Genomic DNA, 13,231 nt, shown 5'->3' with positions numbered 1-13,231 from the left:
TTCACAAAACTGCAATGGAAACAACTTTTTAGCATCACATGGGTCACATGATCCATCTCCGGATGTTTCCACTGGTGCAAACCACGAAAAAGTCGACAGGAAGTAGTAGGAGGAGGATGGCATGGCATGTTTCTTAATGACTTATCGCGTGAGCAAACTTAGTTATGTGTGATTTTAATTGTGTTTCTTATTTAATGAAAATACAGCAATTACAACATTGTGTTTTCTCAACATTTTCATAATACTGACATTTGTAGACAGCAACAATGTCTTGATGGCATAGTATGAGACAATCTGTGTAAATCATTATCTCCATTGTCTCTTCCCTGTGGTCCTACTGACATCTGCAGACATTGCTCCTGGTCAGAGTCAACCAATGAGAGCACTGTCAATCATATCTGTGTACACCCTGCTCACACCCTCCCTATTCTTCCCAGCATCTATTACATTGTAAACGCAGCACACAGTTGCAGGAAAACAGTCATTTCACTAGTGCCTTAAGCTTACCTGAATAACCTTCCTTTTGACACAGCTGCTTCACTTATCTGTTGTCTTTAAACCACTTTGTAAATTTCAACCCTATATAACTTTTTCCTTCCATCGCTTCCGTTTTCTGTTTTATTCCCCCAAGAGTATTTTGTTCTTATGGTAAGTCATTAGTATCAAAAATGAGATATATATTAATGTTGTGTTCTGAACCGTAAAAAGCAGGATGCACCCCGTCTTTTACTCGTAAACATGTTGTGAATGACAGCGTGCAGAGGAGTAAATACGTATCATACAATCATAAAAAAACCTGCATATTTTTGTGCATATTTGCACCTGTTGCTCTGCTTCTGTCTCAGTCACACTAACATTTAACTCACGTTACCTGTAAGAGAATATCAGTAACCTTTAACATATTTAAAAAGATATAACATTTTCTTTACACATACACAATCTATAGAAAGACGGGTTTTATGTGGTCAACTGTATTTTCTTTTTTGTTTAATATTATTATTTTTGACTTTTACTATCACTTACCTTATGTTTTGGTAGTTTTACTTTTAAATGATAAATTAAACATAATGACGTGAGAGCATTGATGATGGCGACTGGGTGGCGTTGCCGCGGACGCCACGCGGCCGGATGGACGTCCGCTACCGCTTCCAGCTTTTTTTCTTTTTCTTTTGCTTTCGTCTTTGAAGTTTCTCTTTCAGTTCTCTTCCGAACTGCAAGTTCACTCTGCATTCATTTCTCTTTTCTTCTCTGCTGTTTCCATTATGCAGTGAATCAGTGGCTCCTGAAGTAAGCTCTGCAGCGGTGGCACCAACCAGCGCAGTTCCACAGGGCGACGCGGCAGGACTCCTTCTTGTCTGCTTCACTGGAAAAACTGTTTGAGCTGAAAAAACTGCAGATGAACTGAATGGAAGACTCAACAACTGGACTTCTCCACAGACAGCTTTACTGAACTAACATTAGCTAAGCTCAGTTAACCCAACTCCAGACTGTGCAGGCCTCCAACTACACATCCACAATGTAACAGCTCATTACGGTTGGCACAGCAGTGATGCAGTTCAGGCCAAAACGTAATATAAATCATAAGGCTCCTGATGTCTGCACTCTGTATGTTCTTATTTGTTGTTTAAAAGCTACCTGGTTTGTCAGATGGATGTAATGTAAAGACAGGAGCGCCTTCACTCTGATCCAGGCTTCAGAAAGTAAATATCAGAACCGTCATCGCTCACTGAAAGAGTTTACAGTTCTACTGAAGGCCCGTACGCCTGGCAATAAAGAAAACAAAGCTGCAGTGCGGAAGGAATGAAAAATATCCTGCTCATTATATGAAGTAAAAAGAAGAAAATCTCATTTTATAAGGGAATGTCAGTTTCACATTCATTTCATTGTGTTAACATTATGTTCTATACCAAAACTGGGGGAAAAAAATTGCTTTAGACTTTGAAATGTAGTGATTGAAAAGTTTCTTGTGTAAAAAAATGGTTTTACAAGATTAAAATAATGTTTTAAAGGCTTGATGAATGTTCTGTGTTTAATGAATCTGAATAAGTGGTGTCTTTTTTTTTCCATGACTTTTTCTCCTTCATGACGAAGTCACATTCAGTGTCTTACAAATCAAGAGGCTTTACATACGACTTCATAATGAAAATCATCTTATCTCTATAAAGCTGTTATTTTCATTATTCAAGTCTAACCTCAAGTGTACAAAAACATTATTCATTATTCATGCGTTATTCTTTATTAAATAAAGATGAAGCCAAAATAGGAACCATGTGAGTGGAATAATGAGCACACTCTGTGGTTTAGTTGTAGAAGAACGTCTCCCTGGCTGCTTTCTGTCCCAACTCATCACCTCTTCATTGTTTGTAAAGGAGTTTCAGTCTACTCTTTATGAAACATGACTTCATTACTTCTGGAACTTTTACAGGCGAGCTTCACCTGTAAAAGGTGAAGCCTTTTACAGATTCACCTTTTACTACCTTGGACTACTTTGGTTTATGGAGAGATTTGCTTTCCATTCAATGACTGCAGGGTTCCAGGTCCAGTAACGGCACAACCAGCTCAGATCACCCTGTATTGTACAGACACATTAGAGTCAAACGTCCACTAAGGTCTCATCTGTCCAAAGGGGATTCCTTCAAAATTCACCGGCTTCATCATACACTCAACTTAGTCCAGATATAGAAGTAGAATTAGGCTGTATTCACACCTGGAAAGTTCTTGTTAGATCCAGTTTGCATTCAAATTGTGCTTTTCTGTAGGCAGACTATAATTTAGAAATGAAGCAGCTGACAGCTGTTGCTCCCTTTGGACTGAGATGACCCTGAATGTTGACATGGTGCCAGCTCCCATCACTCCAACAGCATCAGCTTATTGTTTGCAACACACAACAGGATTCTGATGGAGTTCCTCACACCAAACTCTTCATTCCTGAACTTCCTGGAGGAATTTTTTCTCAGCATGGAGATGAAAAGTAAGCAACCACTAGCCACAAACTCAGATGACCTTCTGGCCTCTTCAAGCTTCTCAAGCCTCTTCGGCCTCATCACATTTTGTCCTGTTACAACAATTTCTTCTTTATCAACATTTTTACACTACAAATCAGAAGGTGTGAGTTGGATTCAGGCCTCCTGAGTCTGCACTTTGTAGAGCCTTTTTTCCCAGCAGCTCCATCTGCAATTTGTTGAAGTTTGTCTCTAAGCGCTCTGAACATCTGGATTCTCTATTGTAAAAAATAAAATAAAATAGAAAAAGCTCAAGTATGGTCAGAAGTTTTGCTGCAACTTCTTAATTGGATTTCTTCTGGACTTTGACTGGACCAGTCAAACTGAAAAATGTTCATTTTGGGCCAAATCAAAAATCTGACTGTTCTTAGACGGCCGGTTGTGTCAGAATGTATTGATAAAACCTATAAACTATTATAATATGAATAAATATATGCTTGATTCAGCATTCAGCATTTGGTGTTGCTTAAAAGAAAAGAAATCACTGATCAATTCTTCCAGGATTTTGTGATTGTTTTTGTGTTTTTTGCAATCAAAATCATATATTTTGTGGTGCTAACTTCAAAATATTTGTAAGGAATTTTGTACAATGTTAAATGTGACTTTTTATTACTTACGGACAATAACTTGACATCAGTAAGATTGATGCCACTTAAACCCAGTGTTTTAGACCAATTTTGAGAAAGATTTGCACTAAAATCAGAAAAAAGTGGAGATCTGTTGATTTTGTGTGAATTTTGCAAATTTGTGAAAAACTACGGAGGGCCAGATTTGGCCCCCGGGCCTTGAGTTTGACACATGTGGCGTAGATGTTTGTTTAGGGTTTTTCTCCTGCTGAAATCTAAACGTCCACCTTTGCCTCTTAGCTCCACCCATCTTCCCATGCGAACAGTTTCCCCTCCGCAGGTCTCTGCTGCCACTATGTGGACGGTGTGTTCATGTTAAAGTGCAGTGTTAGTTCTCCGCCACACTAACTGTTTTGCACGTAAGCCGGAAAGTTTCATTTTATTTTCCTCTGAGCAGAACCCTTTCTTTAACATTTCCAGTGAACGTGACATCGTGACTTTCTTACAGATTTTGTTTCAACAACAGTTTCTTCTTGACTTCATTGGCAGCAGATTTGCTGCCAATGCGGTCTCTATCCGGTCAGCTGTCTCCTGCCTGAGCTGTGGATCTCTGCAGCTCCTCCAGAGTTACCTCTGGGCTGCTCCTCTAATCAATGCGACTCCGGTCCAGTCTGCAGTTGGTCCAGGCTCTCTTCATGATCAGATCATGTGGTGATCAGAACTGTGAGAGACGTTTGGGATTTTGTTGTATAATCTCACGCTGCCACAGCTTCCTGCCTGAGCTGCTGCCGGGTTCCTCCGTCTCCATGATGCTCTTTGTTCACTAATGTTGTCTATCGAACCTCTGAGACAAGTAGCTGGATTTGCACCAACAGTACACACAGCTGGCATCTGTTTGCTGATCATACGACTTCTGAAATCAATTATTTGGCTGGTTTTTACTCAGGGATGAATTCTGGATAAATGCTTTTTCTTCCTTTTCTCAAGTATATCTAAACATTCTTATGAGATATTTATAATAGGATGAAATATTTTGAAGCTGTGAATGCTAACTTAAAAATGAATAAAACTGGTTAACTGCAGTGATCAGTTCCAGTGTTCCATCATCCTCTCCTCATTCTCAGCAGGTTTGCCATGATTTGCTCTCCATAGTTGTTTCTTTTCAGTCCTCAGGAACTTGTTCATTATGGATTCTTGCAGTTTAGAGGTTAATTCTTATAAAGATGCCACTTTTTTGCTGATTTTTCTTAGTTGGCTTTGTTATTTCTTAATTTTTAAACAATATAGTTTTTGGTGTTCTGTCGTTTTGGCTCAAAAAGATTTCTGCACAAACCTTGTCAGCAGAACCGGTTCATACAGCTGATAGTACAGCAGGAAAAAGTGGGAGAGATCCTAAATCTGCTGGAGTTCCCAAAGAGGACTCATGCATGCACAGGGAGAACATGGAAACTGGATGAAAGAATTTGAACCAAGGACCTTCATGCTTCAACTGTACCTTGCAGCCCCACATACATATGAGCCCTTTCTGTTTCTAAGGGAAGGTAACAAGTTAATGAAGTCCTGTTAGGAAACTCATAATCACATTCTATCAGATCTTCAGAATTGCTTTAGTTTGATTTTCCAAAATAAAAATAAGGTTTGCACTCTTTCTTAAAAATTATTCAAAGCTTTCATTGTTTCATGGTATCATTTTCATGCGTGTTTGTTTTTGTCTCAGTGATCGATATCATCCAGGAACGTAGCTGTTTTTCAAGTGACCCAATATGCTTTGATCTTAAAGTATGTTACAAGCATGACGGCACAGCAATGATGCATGTTCACTCACCCACGGAGTAATCACTGACTTACCACTTGTCTCAGTCGGAGGCCATTTATAGAAATCAACCAGCAGCGTTTCCTCAAAATCCACAAATATAATTTTATGGAAAGCTGAGGATGGATTAAATGTTCTAATTCTACTGATTAATTCCATTTTACAGACTACTTAGTTTAGCCTGATTGAGTTTCAGTTTATTGGACCACAGTCCTGAAGCTTTAAGACATCAGATGCAGATGTCAGTGCTATTTATGAGTCGTAGCACCATAAAGATGGTGTCCAGTGCTCTAAAATGTATCCATCTGCCCCTTTACAAATGTTTTTGTTTTTACCTTTTGGTTTGTTTGTTTTTTGACACACTTCAGTGTTTCACATCATGAAGTAAATTTTAATATGAGACAAATATAACCTGAGTAAATACAAACAGCAGATTACAAATCATTTCATTTATTAAAGGGAAAATAATCAGTCAAGGAGGAAATACGTTTGCATAGCACTTTAGATGGAACAATGTTTAAGATGACTTTGTATTACTTACACTTTTAAACTATAACTATTTAAATGGACAGTCCATGACTATTGAGATTAGACTCCAGACTGATGTTACCATTGGTTGTAAAGTTGGGTTGCTAAGATACCATTGCAGGGAAGAGAGAGACGGAGGCAGTGGGTGCTGGGTGCATCTGTGGTTTTGGGGGAGTGAGCATGTGGAATAAGATGGTGCTGCCACTGAATACTTATCAGACAAAAAGAGAAGCAGGAGAGAAGGATAGGAGGTGGCGGAGGGGTGTGGGGGGCTCAGAAAGTACAGACGAGTGCAACGCAAAGAATAAGAAAGAAATTAAAAATATGCAAAAAGTCACTGAAGGACAGGAAGAGAAGGTTGTGAAGATTACCCTCTGACAGTGACGGGTGGTGGTGGGAGTGTTAGCCGACAGAAAATGGAATCGACTCTGTGTGGAAGACCTGAGGGATCGGAGTGGGCTGCTGAATGTAGGTGGAGATGAGAAAGCAAGAACTGTGAATAAGAGAGCAGAGGAGACACAACAAAACTAAACGTATACCTTTGACAAAACAATGCAATCCATACACTGCTTGTCATTTACTAGAGTAAGGCAGTTCAGCTAATATACAGGAAATTTGATAACATCAGTCAAAAGGACAAAATAGCAGTCTGTCTGTATTTCTAACATATTTGGGCATTTAGAGGATATTTCACATCAATTTTAATTATTTAATACATCAAATTTAAGTAGCATAACCAAACAATGAAAACTGAAAAGCTCATTTAAAACTTTTGATCTTTTATCTAAATGAATTTAGTAAACAGTAAATTCCCCATAAATGTACTGTTAAACTCTGTCCTAACTTCACACAGTTAGTTTGATGCTCCTGACTGTTGAAGTGAGAGTGAAGACCTCGGTAAGAAGTAAAGAGCCACCAGACGCCTTCAGAACCCAGCCATGGCTGCAGCAGTCTGGAGGAGATCTGAAAAGAGTTTGACATCAGCCAGTTCAGCCTGAGTCTGCACAATTTTCAAAACAACTTCCACCACATCCTGCATCACCCAGAGAGCAGATGCTAAGTTCTACAACCCTAAAAGGTTATCGCAACACGAGACAAGCAGCAACCTGTGGTCAATGGAAAGGAGGATCATAAACCTGTCTGAGTTATTTTTCTAGTTCCAACTATACTACGTGTTGATCTTTTTTTGTTTGAATTTTCTGTATGATAAAAATCTCCAGGGAGCTCCTGACCTATTGTCATCTGACTGTGACCCAGAATTAGATAAGGCCTGTTTGAATTGTTTAGTAAAATCTTAACATTTTCAAAAGTTGTTTTTGTTCCATTTAAACAAAAATTCGAGGATGACACAACAACCCAGTGGTCAGACATGAAGCCCCTCTGGAATGTTGCCTTGTTGGGTCCTGCTGGTACTGACAGATCTCTGTCAGAGAAAGGTTGCTCAGACAGCTTACACTAGTACTGCTGCAGAGTGAATGAGCTTTAGTCAACACTGTTTACACCTCACCATGAAATGGAAACTGGACATTCAGATTAAGGGTTTTATTTGACAACCACTCTGTCTGGGAAGCAACTAAACTGTGCAGTGCTGCTCTGAATAATGGTGACTCCTCGCTTAAAGTGGCGCTCCCTCCTCTCAGACTCGGCCTGGCTGAACTTGTCTCTACACCTTCAGAGGCGTGTAGTCGACAAGAACAATGAAGCCGCAGACATTTATACCGTTATGCTGCTACAGCGAAGGCAGTGAGAAGGCAGAGGTATTAAAAATGAAGTATTAAAGGAACTTGTTTACTTTTTAATTCATAATGCCTGAATGCTTAATGAATAAAAAATATATAATAAAAATAGGTAAGAATTATACTGGACACTTTCATTGTTACATAATGACAATAAGAGGTCACAATAATGACTTCTTATTGTGGTCAACGCTGCAGGTGTTGCTACATAGTAACACCTGCAGCGATCCACATTACATGAACATCAGGTCAAAACGTAAACCTTTTCATAAATACAGATGAAAAGTCAACTTCAAAAAGTTTGACATTCCAGACGTTTAATTTTATTCCTGAAGTTTCTTTTAATGGTTGATGTCAAAGGTTTAAAAACTTTATGTGTTTTCTGATGAAGAAGACACAGGCCGGCTGATTCCTCTCTCAACATTTATTAGCTGCATCAACACAGCTGGTAAATGTCAAATAAGGACCTGATCCAGGCTGGAACGAGGTGATGTCCTCCCTGCCAGACTCCGGTTTATAGAAATTATACTGACATGTCAAGAAGATTACATCGTCAGGCAGTTCCTTATCTTTTTAGACGGACTGGTTGAGAGATTCAGGAAAGTGTGTGTGAGTCCAGGGAATGTTTGTGCTTCAGACCTGCGTTATCTGCCTCGCGACCTTCACCGCAACTCCACTGTGGCTCCTTAAAGATTAACACATCGCTACGGCATAGAAAACTGTCCCAGTCATTCTGACCCACAAAGCTTTGCAGGTAAGTAATTATTATCCTTCCAGAATTAGAATTTTTCCACCTTAACACTGAGAAAAAAGTTTGAAGTAGACTGCTTTAAGTTTTCATGGAGCCCCTCAGGCTTAAGAGGCTTAAATTCTTTCTTCGGTCATAATAAATTGTTGAACAGAGTCCTTCAGGCATCGCACACGAGAGACCAAATACATAAACTCAACGAATTAAGATAAGTTACAGTAAAATATACTGTGGATTGCTCACACAGCAGCACCAAAATAAAGAATACTATTTTAAATAACTTATAGAATAAAATATTGTCCAGTCCAGTATGAAATATGTATACTTAGAGACCAACTTTTGTATTGTATTTGCTATTGCTAAAACTACAGGCAGACTACAATTATAAAACAGAGCAGAAAGTCAACATCATCGTTCAGAACTTCTTTTTCTGTTCACCGATTGGCCCAGTACAACGAGAGGCTGACTGTTTTATATAGGTTGATAAAAATAAAGGGACAGGAAACGAATCAACAGACAACATATAAACATTTCTGAGTCCTAAGCCATTTCTGATATGAATATGTCTATTAAACTTGCATTTATTGATATAAAATACATTTTCTAAGTACCAAATATGTAGCATAATTCACACAACTGCAACATCATTTACAACTTCATAAATGGTGTTACAGAGATAGTGTGATGTAAATATGAATATAGAGATAGTGTAAAGTAAATATAAAACCCATATTAGCATAATGCCATGTAAGCATCACTAACGTTAAAACAAAATGTTTTGGACTTACTGTGTGTAATCAGCAGAGTTTTCTTTACTTGTTTTAGCTGTTTTCAATAAAAAGAATAAAAAACTTGTTTTATAGTCAGAACAGACATTAGAACTATAATCATTTATAACTTTACTTATCTAATTATGTCTTTACCTTCTTAAACTCCAGTTTTTTGTTTTGTTTTTTGTTTTTTTTTCTTCTGATGTCCGTTTGTTGTCTTTGATAACTTATGACTGCTGGGCCTGACTAACCGCTTCCTCCAGAGTCAAATCCTTGTGCATTTGAAGTCTCTCGGCTAAGCCGGTGTCCCTCAGTCCCACAAGGCGATATCTTATTAACTCATGGTGCAGTGGACCGTAACTGCGGTTTTCATACAAAGTATAAAGTGATGTGACAAATGAGTCAACGGTCTTATTAGCTTGCTGTGTTTTTTGATTAAACTGGGCTCTCTCATCAATAATGTTTTTTCTTGGCACAAAATGTGCATCTAAATTGTTTCTTACTGCTCAATACTGCTGTCTCTGCCTGTCCAATAAAGTTTGTCCTCCTGGAATATCATCTGCTTCTTCCCCATGAAGTAAGCTTTAGCAGCAGAGTTAGCCATTCAGCTAGCAGCTAGGGAGAACAAAGATGGCTGCCGCTCGATTAGAATCGGGGCGAACGTCTAGTGCTGCGGTTTGTTGCCTCTGTCGTCTCTGGCACTGGAGCGAGCGTAGTCAGTGTCACAGACAACATGTCTTTTTGGGAAACATATTATCCAAAGATTCCTTCTGTGGAATTTTAAATAAATTAGAGCCAAGGCTTATTTTTTCAGATAAAAATACATCTTCCAATTGCACAAATAGTAGACTGTAATTGTATTTTGTATCCAGTGGTTCTAGAAACAGTACGTCCCTTTGAAGAAAGAAGTCCCCTCCAAGGCAGAAAAAGGGAGGGTGACCTAATCACGCAGTGACAGGGCAGCAGCTTCTAGGCCTGTCATGTTAACTCACTTTGCTGGATGATAAATTGTCCCAGAAATGACTGCAGTAACAAATCAGAACCAGGAAGAGGGTCTCTGGGCTGTAAATCATGCTTGCGTACACACTGCTCATTGTGCTAATGATGGAGAAATAACTTGGCATTACAGGAAAACTGTTTATCTGCCATCATCAGTGGCCATGCTAGCTAACCTTAGCATCCATGCAGCAGAGTGCAAGGGGAAGAATGTGAGCGGTGCGTACACAAGCATGATTGACAGCACTAAAACCCTCCTCCTGCATCTGACTGGTTGCTTCTAACTGAGTGGTGTATTTCTGCAGTTAGTACTGGTGAGAAGCCAGAGGAGCTTAAGTTTATTGCATAAACATAGTTATAGTTTTAATAAATATGTAAGATAGTTTGCAAGTTACATACTGCAGCTTTAAGTCCTTGTCATGAGGTCGGATACTCATAGAGTTTTCTTTCCTCCTCTCCGTCCTCCTGGAACCAAGCATGAGTTAATGCAGTGCATTCTGGGAGTAACAGTTTTTATTCCAGCCTCTTTGTTCTCTGTAGTTCAGTCGTTCATGGCTGAAGGGACAACTGTGCTGTTAGAGACTCCATAATTAAAAGTAGAGACATAGTAGGTATAGAATGTGTGATAGAATGAGGTAGAAGGAGCGAGTGAACAAAGCAAAGAAGAACGCTCCTTTTCTGGGCTTACAGCTCAGGTTTCCCATGGCTACCACTGTGAAAGACACCAAAACCAGAGCAGACAGCAGGCTGCACAGCACTGAGGCTCAGGGCCACTTCAATCTGACAAAATCAGCCCAAATAAAGAGCTGCACAGATTAATGGACAGGCAGATAGATTCTCTCACACATGCATCCAGAAGCTGCACATTATTAACTTGCATACTCTACACATTTACAGCTCTGAATGCAAAATGAGAATAAATATTTGATAAGGGAAGCCTTGTGAGTCGTATTTGTAGACAAATCACGTTGCTCCAATGTCAATGGGAGACACAAATAACAATAACACACCCTGCTGGAGAATATCTAGGTCAAACACATTGTAGATTCTCCAGATCTTTATGTTTGGACAATACCGACACAACAAAATCCAACATATTTTCAGGATTTTGAGAATTTTTTTCTTTATCTTCCAATTTGTTTTGGTCCAGTTGGCTTAAAACGGCCACATCAAGGCAGTTTCACAAGTTGAAGATTCTGTCCCAATTCAAGCATTCGGGTTCATCATGCATCATCAGCAGAGGCACCAGCTCAGATTTACCATTAAAGGGGCAGTGATGTGTAAAATCAATTTTACATCATGTTATAATGTTATTCCCTCATAGAAAACACATCATGCAGTTTCCAAGCTTTTGAGCTTCAGCCTCACGGAGCAGTCCTTAGCAAATACCTTGCTAATACAGGCGCAGCTGCTGAGCTCATTATAGGAGCTACTTCTCAGTGAAACGCTGGTAAAAACGTTGTTAAAAGGTTAACAGAGGAGCTTTGCTGTGATGACTTCCTGAAGGCGGAGATTCAGAAAGAAAATGAGTTTCTTAAAGAGACAGAGAGACCTCTGTAGTTAAAAGCATCAAATTAAAAAGTCAAATTACTTCTAAACCAAATTTTTGTAGCAACTGAAGGTAGCATAGGTTCTTGATTGTGCTATAAAATGGCATTATGTTCCTGGAAAATACATGTTGCTGCCCCTTTAATTTGTGTGTATTCAGAATGTTGGGGCTGGGCCCTCTGGCTCTGTTTCAGCAGCTTAGCATATTGTGGCACATAAAACTGAATACTGCTCCTTCTTGTTTGGTTCTGGGTTGCAATGAGACAATCAGTTTAAATAAAATTATTTATCAACTAACAATATTATTTTAAAGTCTATTCTCTCAGTGAAAGGACTGTAGAACTGGGTGATGTGCTCTGTCCTACTGGTTTTAGACAGTGTGGTGTAAAAGGAAAAAATTATTAATTCGTAAGATATCAGTTACTTTTGTACATCTGTCTCATCAATGACTTTACCATAGTAGTCCTGCTTATTACCTGAACCCACTCAGTAAACAGTGTTAACCCTGACTTCAAAGTCATTTGAAAAATTCACAATATTGTGAAATTTCCTCTTAAAGGGGACAAGACGGATTGAATCTCACAGATGTCTCACAAATATAGCCAACGATCGACAAACTGTGAGATATGTTTGCCTGACAGAAAAGTGCAAAGCAGCAGTGAAAATAAAAGCTATTTTGAGCTTTCCTTTGCCTCCAGTCGTCATAAATCACAAATATGAGGAATCGTCAACAGCACTAATGTCTCCTCACAGAAGGTGAATGGGCCATAAAGCTCGCAGGTTCCTGACACAATGTAATTGTCCGTACAGGCTGATGATCCACGCCAGCAGAAGTGTCCAAAGGACAGACGAGGAACATGCTGTCAGAATTTATATCGCCCACAGCTGCAGTCTTAAAATGTTTTATTAATTTCCTTCCACAGAACATTGTCGTTTTTATGTAACTGTTGTGCTTTAAAATAATGTCAGGTTTTATCATTGGGCCTTGGGCGCTTCACATTATTAAATCTACTCATCCTTGAAAAAAGGTATAACACCTCTGATGCTGAAAACACTGTTGTATGAAGGTGTAATGTCCTCATAAAGGTAGAGAAACATTTCTTCCATTAACCGTTTATCTTTTTTTATTTTGTTAGTTTTTTTCCATACAAAAAACCTCCTTCTTTATATGATGTAACTTCTTTCCTTTACATTAGTATTTATTTTTGCCAAAATATCATAAATCCTATTGTATGTAAAGAAAGCTTTACGAACACCAAGGTGACCAAAGATCCTTTTTACCCCGACTAGATCTGATCTGGATTCTAAATTCAGAAGATTTTATTTTACCTCTGTCCTTAAATCAGTCTTATGCTCGATATACAGGTCTTTAAAGCTCTTTTGGTTTGTCCAACATTAACCAAAACCCTGGTACAATTCTGTAAATATAACATGTGTGCTATCACAGTTGAAGAAAGGATTCAATGGGGTATTAAAAACAGATATCTGTTGTATCAACACTGTGTACTATTATTTTTCTGTCAT

At 38.8% G+C, this 13,231-nt stretch overlaps 1 protein-coding gene across 1 annotated transcript in view; it reads left to right on the top strand.

The window, feature by feature from the left end:
• LOC103468161 (carbonic anhydrase-related protein 10-like) overlaps window positions 1-2,013 on the top strand; it is a 90,816-nt gene extending 88,803 nt beyond the window's left edge. Inside the window, exon 9 of the mRNA XM_008415047.3 lies at window positions 1,269-2,013. Coding sequence (XP_008413269.1) covers window positions 1,269-1,291 — 23 coding nt within the window. The 3' untranslated portion in view covers window positions 1,292-2,013. The remainder of the gene's footprint in view (window positions 1-1,268) is intronic.
• Window positions 2,014-13,231: the final 11,218 nt, after the last annotated feature.

The sequence above is a fragment of the Poecilia reticulata genome, chromosome 8 (genome assembly GCF_904066995.2).
Source record: "Poecilia reticulata chromosome 8, P_reticulata-male-v2, whole genome shotgun sequence".
Taxonomy (NCBI): domain Eukaryota; kingdom Metazoa; phylum Chordata; class Actinopteri; order Cyprinodontiformes; family Poeciliidae; genus Poecilia; species Poecilia reticulata.
The sequence above is the reverse complement of the archived record's forward strand: the minus strand, read 5'-3'. Positions and strand labels throughout refer to the sequence as shown.